This window comes from Haemaphysalis longicornis, unplaced genomic scaffold (genome assembly GCF_048455015.1).
Source record: "Haemaphysalis longicornis isolate Haplotype H1 unplaced genomic scaffold, Haemaphysalis longicornis Haplotype H1 scaffold_7, whole genome shotgun sequence".
NCBI classification, from domain to species: domain Eukaryota; kingdom Metazoa; phylum Arthropoda; class Arachnida; order Ixodida; family Ixodidae; genus Haemaphysalis; species Haemaphysalis longicornis.
In genome coordinates, this window is record NW_027526422.1 from 136,681,478 (window position 1) to 136,699,075 (window position 17,598).

Genomic DNA, 17,598 nt, shown 5'->3' on the forward strand with positions numbered 1-17,598 from the left:
GAATTTGCAGCAGGCGCAGTTTCGCATGACGCGCAGTTTAAAGCATATTTTACTGAAAGAATTAATAGTTTCGACTGTTTCTAAGTCAGCGACCAGGGAGCATGCAAATAACCTACCGTAGTTTGCTTTTATGCTTGGCAATAAGATAAAAAAGTATTTTTTTTTGGCGTAACCGCCACATAAGAGGGCAGTACAAGCCTCCTCATGACAAAGAGAACCCAATGCATGGTATTTGTCAATGCACCTGCTAGTAAGCTGCTTGGTCACATGATTGAACTCAAGAGAAAAATAGCAAAGAAATATGGCTCGTTTATTCATTACAGCGCAGATTGAAGTCGAGCTTCACGAATTAGTGAATCGGCAACATCGGTGCGCTCCGCGGTTATCAAGCGTAGCGCGTTCCTGCTCTTATGTGTCACACAAGCGATGGTCGCCGCCGTCTTTTTCTGTGATCACGCCATCAACTTGTAACATAGCAGCAGACGATAGCGTTGTGGCATGGGAAGGTGATAACGCAACAAAGCTTCCATTGAAGCAGAGAGCCCAACTATGTTACTAAAAGCGATTGAAAGAAATAAATGGATACGGTAGAAAATTGTGCAATATTCTTTAGCTCGACATCCGACTTTCGCTCACTTTTGGATCAACGTTACTCGATTGCCTTGTGGTGTTGCTGCCAATTTTGACCTGAAGAAATGTGTTTTTCTTGTAGCCTCAGCTACCATCGTAATTTTTATAGTATATGCCAAGTGTTTTTATATCTTTCTTGCGTAATATTTGATACCTTGATTGCGATCTTTACGAGTGAATCGTCACATTACACTGCATGTCGTCATAGCTATAGGTGGAACACGTCACTGATTACTTACGTCGTGCTAGCGCAAAAAAAAAAAAAAACATGGCGAATTGCCGGCAACTTGTACAGTCCAGAATAGGGCTCCGGGTTCCTAATCTCGACTACACAAATTGCCGGCAATTCTGGCAATTTGCCGGAAGTCTTTTCTGATTGGCTTTGAATTTTGGTCACGTGCTTCCGGTTGACGAAGCGGTTGTGTGTGCTGTCGTCATTTTGACGTTTCATGTCGTTTACGGACACCAGTTCTAAAGTTTGCCTTATTTCTCGTTACTAAAGGCGCATAATTCTTGGCCGGCAATGAAAAACCAGACTAAATGCAGCGGACATGACACGTAAGCCTGTCTTTCCTATTCAACAACAATACTGCTTGTAATACACACCCACTCTGTGATTGGCTGAGAAGGCGTGACGTAATTTAATTAAAACAGTTGGCGGGAACGACTACGTCAAGCATTGGCAACTTCAGCCTGCGTAAAAGTTACGTTATGCTACGTAACAGCTTGAAAATGGCGGCTGTTTTTGTCGCAAAATACAAGCAAAATAGGGCAAAAAATTGCCTCGGCTTACGGCACCGCGAAATGTGCGGAAATTTGCAGCAGGCGCAGTTTCGCATGCGCGCTGTTTAAACCAAGTTTCCTACCGAAACAAATTATCGTTTCAACTGCTTCCAAGTCAGCGATCATGGAGCACACAAATAACGTGGAGTATTTTTCTTTTATGTTTGACAATAAAATAAAAATTATTTGTTTGGCGTAACTGCAACATAAGAGGGCAGTACAAGCCTCTTCATGACAAAGAGAACCCACTGCACGGCATTTGTGCAGTGGGTTCACAAAGCTGTTGAGTCACATGATCGAACTCAAGAGAAAAATAACAAAGAAAAGTGACTTTTTGGTTCGTTACAGCCCTGATTAAAGTGGAGCTTGACGGATGAGTGAATTGGCGACATCGGTGCACTCCGCGGTTATCAGGCGTAGCGCTTCGCTGCTCTTATGTGTGATAGAAGCGATGGTCGCGGCCGTATTTTCTTGTGATCACGCCATAAACTTCTAACATAGCAGCAGACGATGGCGTGGCGGCGGTGGCGGCAGGGAAGGTGATAACGCAAGAAAGCTTGCATTGAAGCAGAGAGCCCAGCTATGTTACTAAAAGAGATTGAAAGAAATAAATCGATACGGTAAAAAATTGTGTGATGTTCTTTAGCTCGACATCCGCCTTTCGCTCACTTTTGGATCAACGTTACTCGATCTCCTTGTGGTGTTGACGCCAAGTTTGACCTCCAGAAATGTGCTTTTCTTGTCAGCGTCAGCTACCGTCTTAATTTTAATAGTACATGCCAAGTGTTTTTATATCTTTCTTGCACACCCGCTGCGGTGGCTCAGTGGCTAAGGCGTTGCGCTGCTGAGCACGAGGTCGCGGGTTCGATTCCCGGCCGCGGCGGCCGCTTTTCTGATGGAGGCGAAAAGCAAAAACACCCGTGTGCTCGAGATTTCGGCGCACGTTAAAGATCCCCAGGTGGTCAAAATTAAAACGGAGCCCTCCACTACGGCGCGCCTCATCGCCTGCGTTGCGTCGGCGCGTTAAACACCACAATCAATCAATATCTTTCTTGCACAATATTTGATACCTTGGTAGCGATCTTCATGAGTGACTCGTCAAATTACACTGCATGTCGTCATAGGTATAGGTGCAGCACGTCACTGATTGCTTACGTCGTGCTTACGCAAAAAAACATGGACGAATTGCCGGGAGTTTGTGCAGTCGAGAATAGGGCCCCGGGAACCGAAATGTAGTCAAGCGCCATGTGCACAGGCGGCCGGGAAGCCGATAACCATGCCGATAAGAGAGCGGTAAGTACGCGTTCCGTTTTTTTGTTTGCGATTGATCTCTAAGCCCTTGCTCATTCACTTTCACTTTGCGACACTGGGGTTATCCTGAAAGCCTCAAGCAAACATGATTCAGGGGTAAAACAGAATAGCCAGAAAAAAAAAAACACGTCCCTATAAAGGCTTAGCCAATAGAGCTGAGGCTGAAGTTCTGGAAGAAGAAGTGGGGTTATCTGCTTTCTGCTGCGGAGCACAGTATGACGCTCTAACTTTAGATTGCTTTGCAAGCGAGCGTTTGCTGAAGCCATACGTTCCCAACTGACGCGGCCCCGAATGGGAGCACCGAACAGGCCAGGCGTGGTTCGCACGGTTGCTTCAGTTTCTCACAAGGTGTATCGGATGCTCCACTATAGCCACTTTCTTAACTAAAGCAGCTGAAAACTCGGGAGCAGCCTAATCTCGGCCCTCTGGAATATCGCCCCAGATGTGTTGTAGGACAACGAAAACGTACATAACTTGTGGAAAAAACTGGAAAAATAAAAACAAAAATGCAAAACAAATAACGATACTAAAGGTTGGCGTAAATACTTCCCTTTCGATACCAACGAAAAAAACACAGGAATAACCAATCAAATAGACGAAGAAATTTAAAGAAACTACCACTCCTATCATGCCTTTTTGTCTGCGTGAAAATGCGCAGTTAGGACAGTGAGGGAATTGGTTTGTTAAAGTGTGATGTTTGGGGTATCCATTAACAAAGGAAAACAAAATATTACATCCCTAACTAAAGGAAATGCCTCTAATACTACCAATTTATTAACGTCCTTTTGTGTGTGCGTCAGCGGTAGCAATCTTTTGCAATGTCCTCCCAATAGTTTTAAACCAGCTCTGTCATGAACCATATGGACACATCGAGAGCTGAAACCAGTTGCTAGTAGCTACATTTGGCTATTTGGTGCGAAATTTGAATAAGAAACGGAGAAAAATGGAGGCAAGTGGCGATAACACACAATTTACGGAATGCCGGCATGATTGTTTTGTCCTTTTCAGTTTATCGTGTATGAGCAAAATTATCTAGTGCTCGTGGCGCGAACCTGGCGGAAGGCGGTCGAGGAGGAATAAATGGCTATGCTTAAGTTAGGAGTAGATGGGTGGCCGCCGAAAATAATTCTATTTTCGTAAATCATTAATATTTCGTTGTTTGGGGCACCAGAGGTGCGAAAGAGAGTTTCAAAATGCAATCTCAGTTCATGAACTCATCCACGTTTCTTAAGTGGATAGAACTTTCACTTCTACATCACCTATCCTTACCTGTAAAAAGTACGCGACATTCTGGGCACCAATATTTGCGTTATTCGTGCATGACTGCAGAATGTTATTTAATAAAATCGCGGCCGAACCACGCCTGACTTTATAACAATTCTGCCATGCATTCAGCGCCGCGGAAAGAAAACCCTATCTGAAGGTTGATTTCATTTCTTTTGACGTGTCCCATGGCGCATTATAGAACGCCCCAAAAACTGTTTGAGACATTAGCCCTTGTCACCAATTTTCTATATTACAAACATGTTTTTTCGCGCAAGTTTAATCGGTACGGTGGAATAACATAAGATCAATGTTTTAGCATAAAACTTCACTGTTCGTTCATATAATTTACGTAATATTTTCCTCGGATTACAATGCTGCATTCATGCTTTCGTACAATGCCCTAGCTTTGGACGGGTCATGATGACACCAACGGTGCCTGTCTTAAGGTTACGTTGTTATTCGGTAGGTTTAATATTTATTTAAATTATTTATTTATTTCGCCAGAATCATGACTGGAAGTGGAACGTGCGTTATGTTTTGCAGAAGACACATTCGAAACGTTCAGAACAATATTACGTCTAAATAAAAAAAATATTAATTCAACTCTCCTGTAGTCTGATTTTTTAAATTCACCTTTGTGATTGCTATGTAGATGTGTACAGCCAGGACAGATGTTCTCGTCTTCTCATTTCAATCATTTTTATTGCTTCCTGAAGCTTTTTATTCAACTGCATGATCAGAAGGTCCCACCGGCGTCGACAGCAACTAGAACATTCTCCAAGACGAGGCCTGGTGCTTTCAAGGTCAGACAACAGGATCTATCTGTATTTCTTGCGTACGCCTGAGCCCACAGCCTCATGAGGTCGTCTTTCACCCTTTTTATAATGCAGTTCAAGCACATGGTGTGGCTCTGCGCAATACTTACCTTGCGGCTTTTTCTATATTCTAGTCGCCACACATGCGGTCTTTTTCCTCTTTCCCCCATTTTTTATCTAATTCATGAGAAATGTCGACCCCACCCCCCGGTAATTCTGTATAAAAAGCCAAGCAACCAGTAGTTGAATCAGCAGTTGGACCAACAGCAGCTGAAAGAGACCATGGTAAGCACACTCAGACGTTCTTGTCTTTGTTCGGAAGGCAGTAGTCAGTTGGACAAGACTTCGTATGGTTCGCAAATATACATGGGTACTTCATCCTTACAGTCAAACTGGAACCCTGCCTTTAACGTATACTTTTCTTTCTCTGCAAAACTTCAAACCACTTAAAGAATTAGTTGTCCTTGATGATGTGACATTGAGGGCTGAAGTGGGTAGCAGACGGCACAATATTTCACTTTGCGTAGTATATCTAGACGTAGCAATCGCAATGCTCGACGAAAACTGCAAGAAACCAACATGATCAAATTAAAGGAAGTCTGGTCTTTCGCGCACCGGCGGCGCGGCAGCAAACGAAGGAAGCCCTGTTTTCAAAAACCCTCGTGTTTAAACTGCTTAGATGCTCAGTCATAGTCTGAAGTATAACAAAGCCTTTGATGACCCTTTATGTGGAGCCTTTATGGTATAGATATAAATGGCAATACAGAAGTTAGCTGGTGACCGAGGACATATACAGAGCCTACGTTGTTTATAGAAACCCCAATTGACCAATTCGGAAAATAAACGAATATATGAAATGTCTTTGTAATACAATCCCCTGCAAAAAACAATTTCTCAGGGATATAAGGACCATACAAACTGCAGGCTCAAGAAGGCAGAGATTTTTTATACTTAGCAACATAAATAATGCCGGATATTGTTAAATAAACCTGCGAACAGAATTTTTGCACACCAAATCTCTTTAAAATTATTAAAACCAATGTTACAAATTTATTATCGTGTACACAAGATTCAACAAGGAATCGTTGGGAAAAGAAATGCTAAGCACGCCGTGTAAGCCCGCACTATACTTGCACACACCGCCCCTAAGAACCTGCGTAAAAAGTTGCTGTTCTAAACAATTTATTACGCAGATCCGCGCCTGCCTTGTCCTGGCTCTGGCCACTAGCGCCTTCGCCGGCTACACCGGCTTCGGTGGCTACGGCCTTGGCTACGGTGGCCTCGGCTACGGTGGCCTCGGCTACGCCGGATACGGCCTGTCCCACTACGGCCTGGCCCACGGTGTCGGATACTCTGGTCTCGGCCTCGGCTACAGCTACGCCCCAGCCGCTAGCGTCGCCGTCGCTGCCCCTGCTGTCACCAAGACCGTGTCCACTTACCACGCTGCTCCAGCTGTGACCGCCGTCCACCACGCCCCAGCCGTGGCCACCGTCGCTCACGCTGCCCCATACGCCACCTACGCCGCTGCCCCAGTCGCCACCTATGCCGCTGCCCCAGTTGCCACCTACGCTGCTGCCCCAGTTGTGAGCCGCGTCGCCACCTACCACGCTGCTCCAGCCGTGACCAGCTTCGTCCGCCCAGCCCCAGTCGCTGTCGCTGCCCCAGTGGCCACCTACGCCGCTGCCCCAGCTGTTGCCACCACCACCGTCCACCACGCTCCAGTGGCCACCGCTGTTGCTGCCCCAGTGGCCACCTACGCCGCTGCCCCAGTGGCCACCTACGCCACTGCCGTCCACGCCGCCCCAGCTGTCTCCACCACCACCGTCCACCACGCCCCAGCTGTGGCCACCGTCGCCCACGCTGCCCCAGTCGTCGCCTCCTACGGCGTCGCCCACGCTGCTCCAGTCTACGGCTACGGTGTTGGCTCCCTCGGCTACGGTGTTGGCCACTACGGTTTCGGCCATGGTCTTGGCGCCTACGGCCTGAACTACGGCTATGGCCTTGGCTCTCCCTTCGACTACACCACCCTCCTCCGCAAGAAGAAGTGTGAGTACTTAATAACTTTTCCTCGAATCTCGTTGAAGTCAACAAAGCAAAACGATATTACAGTGCCTAGATGCCGCAGTTAAAAATAGTAACCTTTGAAAATTCTTCTGTTAGTAGTATAATACTCTTGATAAAACCGGAACCAGAAATCGGTTCATTGTTTTAGGCTGCAGAATTTTGCCGTGATTCTTTCTGCGGGCGAGCAGGAGCTTGCGTCGATCAGAGAAGCTTCAGAAGCATATAGTTTACTCTTTTACTCCACGTAATCTGCAGGCGTACCCCTAACTACGTAAAACAAAGTTATGCTGCATAAACATAATGATAGCACTGTTTAATGGCGTACGATGTTTCCCTTTACGTCTAGCTTCATTGCACAGTTTTTGATTATTTCGCTGACATCTTTCAATAAATAAAGCTGTGATTCTAGTCAAGGTTCTTCGAACGTTCTTCGAAGGTTCTTCGAAGGTTCTTCAAATGTATTAACGTGTAGAATTATATAACGCGCAAATTTGAAACATAGTATCAGATGTGACTTCAACTAACGTCAATGGAATGTCCTTTTTTTTCAGAAATACATTTCCCTGGAGTAAACGAAGAAATCGACGAAGTCTACGAAATTTACGTAACAATAAAGAGTGCATTATTCTTTTCGGTGTCAACACTGTGACCCGAGAGAAATGCGACAATAAAGTTTACGAATTTGCGACGATGTCGTCCATCTTTGTTCATTCTTTAAGGGCTTCGGCTGTTGATTCACGCCGCCGTTAACCCATTTCTTCCAGGTGTCACCTTGGTATTACGTGGCGGGCCATGGAACATTGCACATTCAACGTTGAGTGTCTGAGGGATTTCTGGCAGCTAGCCTAAATCCAATGTTGAACCTTTTGGTCCGTTGACATCTCGAACAAGAAGGGAGACCTTGCCAAGGCAATGTGCCTCGTTTGCATACAAGAGATAGGTGCATGCGCATCCAAGTTTGCAAGAAAATGTATTTTCCGTATTTTCCCATGTGTTCGAGATTTCGGTGCGCGTTAAAGATCCCCAGCTGGTCAAAATTAATCCGGAGCCCTCCACTAGTGCGCGCCTGATGGCCTGTGTAGCATCAGCGCGTATACTCTAGAATCAATCAATCAATCAATCAATCAATCAATCAATCAATCAATCAATCAATCAATCAATCAATCAATCAATCAATCAATCAATCAATCAATCAATCAATTATTAAATCGAGTTCGACACTGTCCAGATAGTTCGTTTACGCGCTCAGGAAAGGCAGCGGCAATTCTCTTACATTCTTTTACTACAGAAGCGGTTTAGTACAGAAGAAGAAAGGTTTGTATGCCCGATAAGAAAAAAAACGTTTAAATTAGTGCACGAATTCAGCCTGGGTTTCCAGAAGAGGAGCCGAGTGCTTAATCACAGCGCTATACTAGACCATTGCCAGTTGTCGGACGCGATTTAGCGTACTGCGTGTGTCGTGATAAGTGATCGTGATGGCACGTGAGTAAGAAAAGTTCCGGCCAGCAATAGGGAACGCCGATTTATGCGAGGGTCGGAGAAAATGAAGCGGATAACCTTGGAGCTTAACAGCTAACCGACGAAGCTGGGTGAAGGCCCACTCCATCCCGTGAAGCACAATTAACCTGCGACAGCTTTTGACTTACCGAGAAAGTACCTCCTAGTACCACCACCCTTGCCGTTGCTACCCTCCGCCCATGTCACTCACAATAATTGAGGAACGATGTTTTCGCGGTCTCCATACTGATACCCCACCCCCCTTACGCATTAGACTAAAAACAATTTATGCGTCTGTATTTCTGTCGGTCCAGTGTCCGGACTGCGGAGACCCATAAGCAGTCACTCACATCATCTGGCAATACCCTCACATGTTATTCCTTGTCATCTCTTCTGTAGAACACAGGGAGATGGCGTACGGCCGCTCAGGTCCTACGGTCCAGTGAGGACACGCTGAACGAGGTGCCCACGTCACTGCCACCATCCAAGCACTGGTCACTACCCGCCATTTACCAAAGTGATGGTCAATCAAATTTATTCTCTCAATATCTTGAAAAGCCGCCGCTGGCAGAATCGCCTGTCGAAGTACTTCTCGTCGAAGGGTGAATTAAAAGCACACACAGAGGCGCAAACAAGATGCATTCATTAAGGTGTCCTCAGTAATTATTGCTCGCACTTCGCCTTAAAATGACGTAAGCAGACCAAAAAGCACCATCCGTGTTTGATGCCTCACTCTCGCAGCGCCCTCTATGAGCCGGCAAAGAAACCAAGGAAGTCATGCGCTGACACCTTGAGAGCCTGGGTCGAATTCCATACAAAATAAGCTATTGACTTGTGGTATCTTTTTATACGTTAGGAAGCCCTCGAATCTGTAAAACGCAATATATTGCTTGAAAGTTTGGAGATCTATAGTATCACGACCATCCAATTATATCTCTTAGGTCATACTTTATGTCGACGCAATATACACTAGTAAACCAATTTATTCCGAAAAAGACATAGTTAGTACCGGTGGAACTCAAAGTTCCGTAGTAGGTCCCGTTCGTTTTGTCCTATAAACAAATTACATACTGTAGACTGTCGATAAACGGAACCAAAGGGACCGCAAAAATTACTTCCCTTTAACAGGAGTCCCGTTTACTGAGATAGATGTGTGACAGTGTGAATTAATGTGCGTACACGCTATTAATAACATTGCATTTAACTCCGAGCACTACAAGCTGAATGTAGCTGGTAGTTTTTTAGAAAGCAAGAAAACTACAAGAAGTTTCGGCACAGCGCTCAGAAAGTTTATTTGGCAACAATGAGTCGCTATTACCTACAAAATGGATGAATTATTTTTGTTTGAGTCTTTGCAGCTGCATCTTTACAGAGGCTAGAGGCCTCAACTTCGCTAATGCTAACGAGCCACCGTATTCAGAAGAAGGCAACGTGGTTAAGAAGCGCGAATACCACCACGATGGCAAGAACGAGGCGGCACGAGCTTGCCCTGTATCCTCGGCGTCTTAAATGGAGACCGAACCACTTGGAACAAGAGCCGCGATGATGCATTTGTTGCGCAAACACGGCTGACCACTAACGACACGATGCTTACCAGGACAACGAGGCTAACAAAACATAGAGGAAGAAAAAAAACAAAACAGCCGGAACCGTAAAAGGCTGATTCTCATATGATTTATTGATTGATTGGTCGGTTTAACGCGCCGACGCAACGTAGGCGATGAGGCGCGCTGTAGTGGAGGGCTCCAGATTAATTTTGACCACCTGAGGATCGCTCGCCGAAATCTCGTGCGCCGAAATCTCGTACACACGGACGTTTTTGCTTGTCGCCTCCATAAGAAAACCGGCCGCCGCGGCTGAGTATCGAACCCGCGGCCTCGTGCTCTGCCGCGCAACGCTCTAGCCACTGATCCACCGCAGAGGGTGGCGGATTCTCATGCCAATGGGTTTCACAAGAAATTTCCTTTCTGGTTCCGTTTACACGGTGACGTGGAAATTTTAGTTCTGATTACCGAGAGTTATTTTTTCGGTATCTAAATACAAAAGGAACAAACTTACAGGCTACTGTTTCGTTTAAGCGGCAATTCCGTTCAAGCGCTTTCCGTTTATCGAGATTCTCCTGTGTTCAGTGTACCTCGTACGACAGGTATTACATCTATGCTGATGGCAGAAAGATATCTTGTCTTGCGAAAATCTTGACATAATTTATAACATAGCCAATATTTCACTACCCCCATTTGAGTGTTGGCTTAGTAAAATCAGCTTGAACTTAGTGTAACAAAAAACGTCATATTTAGAGCCAAAAATTAACCCTTTGAAGGTTGTCTTTATTTAGCATTAAATGACATCCATTAGCTCATAAAACGTCTGTAAAACGTCTCGGAATTATTTACCATGAGCATCTAATTAGGTTACACCAAGTAGATTACATATCTGACAAAATTCCTCATTCAATTGGTATCATAAAAAGTATCAAACTTGTTTGCCGGCTCCTGACCTCTATCTGATGAGAGGAAGACACTTGATATTCCCGCTAACTGCATTCGTCTTTAAAAGTAGTGAAAATAAAGTTCTTGCTCTGGCGGTTGTAAACTCAGAAGTCTCACTTTTCACCTCCCTCACAACTCTCTCAACATCCAACACAACTGCCGAAGAAATAGCCATAGCCATCGCCGCTACAACTGGCTCAGAATATTTTACAATATTAACAGCATCAATTGCTCGGAGGTATGTCCCGCGGCGTCGGCGTCCGCACTCACACTACGCATGCGCAACTCTCCTCCTTCCCGCTCTCCAATAGCTGCGCGTTACTCTCTCCACTTCTCCCCTACCACCTGCTTGCGCTTCTCCTGCGTTTTCGCTTCTGCTCTCGCGGCGTATGCGCTACTCTCCTCCTCTAGTCTCCTCTCTTTCAAGTGTGAATATAAAGCGGGTAGACCGCTGCGCGCGTTCAGTGCAGCGCTTGCTTCGGTTGACTCCGTTGATGCTTCCGATGAAGTGTGATGGAAGCAACAGTCCCGTAAGTGAGTGGGCTGACTCAAGCACGCATCGGCCCAAACACTAATAGCAACGTTACGTCCACTCAAGACAAAGCTGCGAAGCGAAGGGCACGCGACGCTGAACGCAAACACTTGAAGCGAGCGACGGACCCTGAACTTCGTCAGCGCGACGCAACTTCGAAGCAGCAACGTCGAGCAGCGGATCCAGAGCTTCGGCAACGTCAAGCAGCGTCGGTTCGAGAACGTCGAGCGGCGGTACCGGAACTTCGAAAACGTGAAGTGGAAAGCAAACGTACGAAACGAGTGGCGGAACCGAAACTTCGAGAACGGGAAGCCGTTTGCAAACGTCAACAACGTCTACATTCCCATCGGGGGTTCCGTTGCGTTCCGTTGTGTTAGTAGTTGGGTTTGGGGGAAATGTAGGTGAACACCGCGATGCTCCGCATCCTACTCAGGGTTCCCCTCAGGAAGATGGGGTAATTTTTTATGCCCTGTCGATACTGGGCATCAAGTTATCGGTTACATTCGGGAGCCAAGCAGGCAGCAGGTTGATTGCAGCTGGCATGATGCCCTTCAACAATCATCCTGCTCAGTGGCGACACCGCGTGAAAAGGCGCCTCAAAATAAACGACCGGCGTCGCTTCTTGATCAAGCATTTCCCATAAATGTAGGCCACACTCTAAAACGCTCTCAAAGAAGTGCGCATGCGCGCAGTTTACTGACTTTGTAGCTAGACGGTGCGGCATGCGTCGGAGGCTGTGCACTTCGTTTGCATGTCTGTTAATCCCCCCCGTACTCCTACAGATGGCGCTTCGGCCGAGCTATTGGCCGCGCAGTTCCATCAATGAAGCCCCAGCCGTTTGGGAGAGGTGTCTCCTTGTCTTCCACGGCCTGCAATGACATTTACTGCTATTAAAGATCAAGAGAAAAATCGCGGTTTCTATTGCAGTACCGAAGATTCTGTGGAGGCCTCCGGCTAGAGTAGCAATAACTAATTCCGTATGTCTGCATATAAAATAACCACGGCCACAATATCCTGCGACACATAAAACATTAGTCAAACCAACAGTTCAAGTTACATAGAGATAATTGTATAGGTATGCTTCGTTGAAAGTAGAAGCGAAAGTATCTAAATACCCTCTGGCGACAAGAACTCCAGACCTTCGGCAGACAGCCAACTGTGATTATTCATGCCGTCAAGGAGGTGCCTGAATCTGCCCGGAATATCCGTCAAGAGCAGGCTCGTCACACTTGACATCACGGAGGTCAAACCTCCAGGTAGCACCAACGGTTCGGGTAAGCAAGCCTCCTCACAAAGATGCGCAGGGCCTCACGCCCGGCCACTCGCACACCCTGTGCACTGGTCACAACATGTGGCACACGCAGGATGCAGTACCAGTCGCCGAAGTCTTCCTTTTCGAACCTGAACTGCGGTCTGAATACAACTGTGTCGATGGCGGTGAAGTCAAGCAGACCGGTTTTGACCGGTACCTGATCATATGCCGTTTGGCCTTGAGCCGAAAATACTCATCCAGGTTATCGCGCTCAAATAAATCCCGTCGCACAAGCTGGCGCCCTGTACACCCCTAGCACAATTAATCTATTTGTTCTGACGAAAGAATAGACAGATACCGCCTGTCGCACAAGATACTGTGCGGCATAGCTGAGGCACCGCCGAGCAACCTGAATGAGCGACAGAAGAAGCAAATTCCGTCGCCCAGTCGCCGGCTAGGCTTGGCTAACGAACATACTGAGTGGCCTAAAAACACAACACACAAGAAAGAAGACACGGACATACGCTACACTTCCAACAGTTTAATAGCAACAACAGAAACGTACATTTTACATGCATCCCGACATGCGCAATAGACGTGCCCAGAGAGTCAGCGCACGAATTTTTCTAAAAAATTCCCTCGCACTTCCCCGAGGGGGAGAGTGTGTAAGTGCGAATGCACGGTTGTTGATTGCGCGATAACGGTGGATATCGTGATCTTAATGAGTAGTCGAGAGATTACACACACGCACACAACTACAAAGAAAGATATTTCACTCGTTATTGCTGGTACCGTTGCCCTGTCCGCCATCATCGTTATCGAGATGCAGGACCAGCGACCGCTCTCGACGACGGCGCGCGCTCGACTAATACCATCCCGCGCCACGCGGCCGCTACACGAGCGCCCTCACGCGTCGGAATGCGGAGCGCCCGCTACGCGAGCGAGAGCTCTCCTGCCCGAAGTGGAGAGGAGGCGCCCAACACCCGCTGTCACTGAGCGGAGAGAGGAGGAGGAGAGTAGCGCCCGCCGTTACGGCGAGGGCTACACGAGCGCCCTCACGCGTCGGAAGGCGGAGCGCCCGCTACGCGAGCGAGAGCTCTCCCTCCCGAAGTGGAGAGGAGGCGCCCAACACCCGCAGTCACTGAGCGGAGAGAGGAGGAGAGTAGCGCGCGCCCATCTCCCCCCGTTGCTAGGGAAGACGAGGAGCGCGCGCACCCGCAGCTGTTGCTATGCGGACGACGGCGGCGGACGATTCAGCCTCGCTTAAGAAGTGCATTCGCACTTAAAACCGCCTCTCAGTTTTGCACATTACTACTGAAGTATCACTAACGCAGTCACTTCTTTTCAATCTTATACGATGTGCCTCTAGCAGTTGTCGGGCCTTCTGATATCTGCTTTTTCCAAGTAACTTGGTCTAGAAAAATCGTGGCTCACACTTCCTTAGCTGAGGGGGGGTTTTTAGATAAAGTCTTGCGCTGACGCTGCGGGCACGTCTATTGCGCATGTCGGGATGTATGTACAAGTGTACGTTGCTGTCGTTGCCATTAAACTGTTTGAAGTGTAGCGCCTGTCCGTGTCTTTCTTGTGTGTTGTGTATTTGCGCCACTCAGTATGTTCGTAAACCTATGCCAACACGCCCAGCAACACGTTCTCTTGAAATAGGCTTGGATCGCGCTCGTGTGGGCTGGTTGGTTGGATCGTTAATTATAGGTATTTTTTTTTACTTTCTAGATAGCGCTGGAAACCAATTTAAGCAGCCCAACCAATATGAACGTCATTCAGTTGAAAGACTATTAGCGGACGCAAAACTAAAAACATGTTTGGCGAAAAACGTTGTCGGCGCGCAAGCGCAATAGTTTGCGCGCGCTTAACGCTAGTGCCCGCTATACTAAACCACTCTCTTGTCAGACAGGCTTGCGGGGGCAGTGCGCACGCATCTCCAGAACGCCACTCGTTGCTTCCCGTCGGAACTTCCAGGGGGTGCCGCGTGCAATTCGGTCACCGCTCCCGTGCTCCGTTTGCGCCTGCGCTAACCTGTACATGGCTTGTAGAAGAAAAAAAAAGTAACTTCTAAAAAGTCGAGCGGTGCAGTACTGCTTGATATTAGCGGTCTCTTCCGTGACATACCGATCGCGACAGTTAAGTCGCGCGTGAAGATTTATCGTCGAGTTTCTTCAAATTCCAATGCCGATCTATAGGGAAGAACCAATACAATGATAATAGAGTTTTAGCTGACCGTTTCATACGGTCCGCTATGCTCCCGAAGGCCCGCTCAGCAAAACCGGAGTGTCAGCAGCAGCAGAAAGAGCTTTAGCTAAGCGGTAATCGTGTCTCCCTCGACGAAAAATCATCCGCGCACTGCTTGTGTCCTGTGCATGTGTAAACTAAAACGTAATCCCAAAGTGAAGATATTTTGGTCACTCAAATAAAGTGAAATATCGTGTTTTGTGCCTTATTTCACCTTTTTAATGTAATGTTGTCGCCGACACTGTATAATGGTTCTAAATACAATAAAAGAAGCCGTTAAACGTATGTTGGAACCCTCAAGACAAGGCTGGAATTACGCCCGGTAGCGTAAGTTGCCGCGACGGTCCGCTAAAAGCCCCGGCTAGCGGAGCGGAGCCCCGTTCCAGTTCCGGTATCGCCGCTAGTGCCCTAGCGCACCACGCATACGCAATGGCGCTCCCGCTTGAGATCGGAGCGGAGCGGACCACCATAAGTGGTCAGCTAAAACTCTCTTTTGAAGAAATTTTTTTTTGTGAAGGTACACCCGAATAATACCACGGCTCCCCACACGCCGCAAGCTGCCGCCCTCTGCAAACAATCCTCCCGCTCGCTCGGCGCGCCGCTCAACGCCGCTGATTTCAAGGTTAACAACACCCTGCCGCCGAGCTAAAGAAAATTGACATGCAGTGCTTGATTTTGTAAGGACTCGCGTGAGCACTTATCTATTGCGTCGATATGTTGCGTCGATGTAGTGTTTTATTTTGTGGCCGCCTGCAGATCACTTTTTCCCTCGATCTAAGCTTTATCCCGGTCAATATTACCAGCGTGGTAGAGTTCACGGCCTGCAACCATTGCCGTGTTGGGCTGCTCTAGTTCCTTATCTATTCCTCCCACGTCACTGGAGTACGTGTCCTTGGAGAGTAGCGTTTTATCCTTGTTACCCCATTCGCTATTCCCACCAATTGCTTTTCTCGTTCAATAGCTTCCAACGTTACCCATTCTGCGAAGGAGGTGATTTAGCTTTTAAGTCCTTTTTTACTGCATCCTTTCTACAAATCGTCATGTAAGTTTTATTTTTTCAAGTGTGCACGCCGCTCGCCCGGCGTAGACGCCTTATTGGTTTATCCTATTACGAGAGGAAGTTCATTCAGCTAAAAACCTACTTTGTAACGGGCTTCTTGAGTGAAGAGGTCCGCGGGCCTTAAAGAATCTCCTTCGCTTTCATTTACTTCTATGCGCTGTGCGGGGAGTTCCCCGCAAGAGACACAACGTCAAATGACGGCGGATCTGCATACCAGATTGGGAGTAAAAAAACGAGGCGGCAAAACGAACGACTACGAGTTGTGGGAGCAGCAATAACCTCACATCTGCTAGATGAAAGCCACAAAAAGATGAAAGCAACACATTAGGAAGGATGGTCTCCCTAGGACCTTCTCACGGGCCACTCACAGCTGAACGCGCTAGCTGGATACTCTGTATCACCCTCTTTGAGGATGTCCTGCTGACCCATATTCCCCACTCCCCTCCTCATTCCACTGGGAGCTGGCCCTGGGCAGCTCCGAGGAGTCCAGCCAAGTGCTGGTCACCTGCCGAGCTCTGGCGGTCGCGGCGGACCTCTGGTCCTCCGCCACGCCCCCTCGCTAACCCGGTTTTCTTTTCTTTTTTAATAAAGTTTTGTTCTCTCTCTCCTCTCTCGATCTGAACTTGGCACTGTTGCTATTCCTCATATCATCATAATCATCAGCAGCAACCAGTTTAAGCACCTTGCCGGGCAAAGGCTCCTCCTATATATCTCCAATTATTCGTGTCATGTGCTAACGGCGACCTATTTATTCATGCAAACTTCTTGATTTAATCTGGCCACCTAACTTTCTGCCGCCCCCTGCCACGCTTGCCTCATATCGCGTATTTATAATTTCCCAACACCCCTCTCCCATTCCAGATGAGGGCGGTAAGTATTAAGGGCGAGGGAATAATCTCGAGAATGTGTTGATTTCTGGCGCTGCCTTTAGAAGCGTATTCTGTCCACATCCTTTATAGCTTCTCAATGACACTGCCTCAATTTGAAGATGTGATTTTCTGTTTCAATTCGTAAGCATAGAATCAGTGTTGTATAGGCGATACGAAAACAACTTAACAATTAGGCACTGCGTTGTGATCCCCTTTTTCCCCCTATCAAATGACGTGTGATAATTACTCGGGAAACCTAACAAACGTTTTTTTTCTGGCTATTTTGTTATCGCAGAAATGTAAGTGCTGGAGCTGTAATGGTTTGCTAAATGAATTTCACCAATTATTCATGCTGGAAAACACCACATCAAATGATAGACAAAAATCTGAAACTGAATATTCGCCGCCGACATGATCATCAATTTGTGAAGGTCCATCACGACAGCCTTGCTTGCTCTTCAGGCAATGCTCGAATATAAAAAGGGTTGTTTAGCAAACTAGTATTTCTATTTGTTTATTTCGCTCCTGTGCCGATATTTTTTTTCTTAGGTTTGGTACCCTCCCCCGACACGTTTTTGTGTTCTGAACGCCCGCGGAGCAAGAAAAGTCCGACTAGCACAGCAAGAAAGATTATCCCGAGAAAGACTATCGTCTTTAAAAATGCGTGTGCCCCGGAAACTTTCCCTTGATAGGCATTTAATGTTATGCCACCCGCGATGAGGGTCGATGACTGCGCTCAATAGCTCGCAACAGGGCTCGCTTTCAATGAAATAGCTTCTTCGA

General features: G+C 47.1%; 1 protein-coding gene across 1 annotated transcript in view; it reads left to right on the forward strand.

Moving 5' to 3' along the window:
- The first annotated feature begins 5,037 nt into the window (after nucleotides 1-5,037).
- The window catches only part of LOC144146564 (uncharacterized), a 32,042-nt gene continuing 19,481 nt past the window's right edge, over nucleotides 5,038-17,598 (forward strand). The window contains exons 1-2 of the mRNA XM_077678507.1: nucleotides 5,038-5,090; nucleotides 5,999-6,851. Of these exons, the coding sequence (XP_077534633.1) occupies nucleotides 5,088-5,090; nucleotides 5,999-6,851 (856 nt within the window). The 5' untranslated portion in view covers nucleotides 5,038-5,087. The remainder of the gene's footprint in view (nucleotides 5,091-5,998; nucleotides 6,852-17,598) is intronic.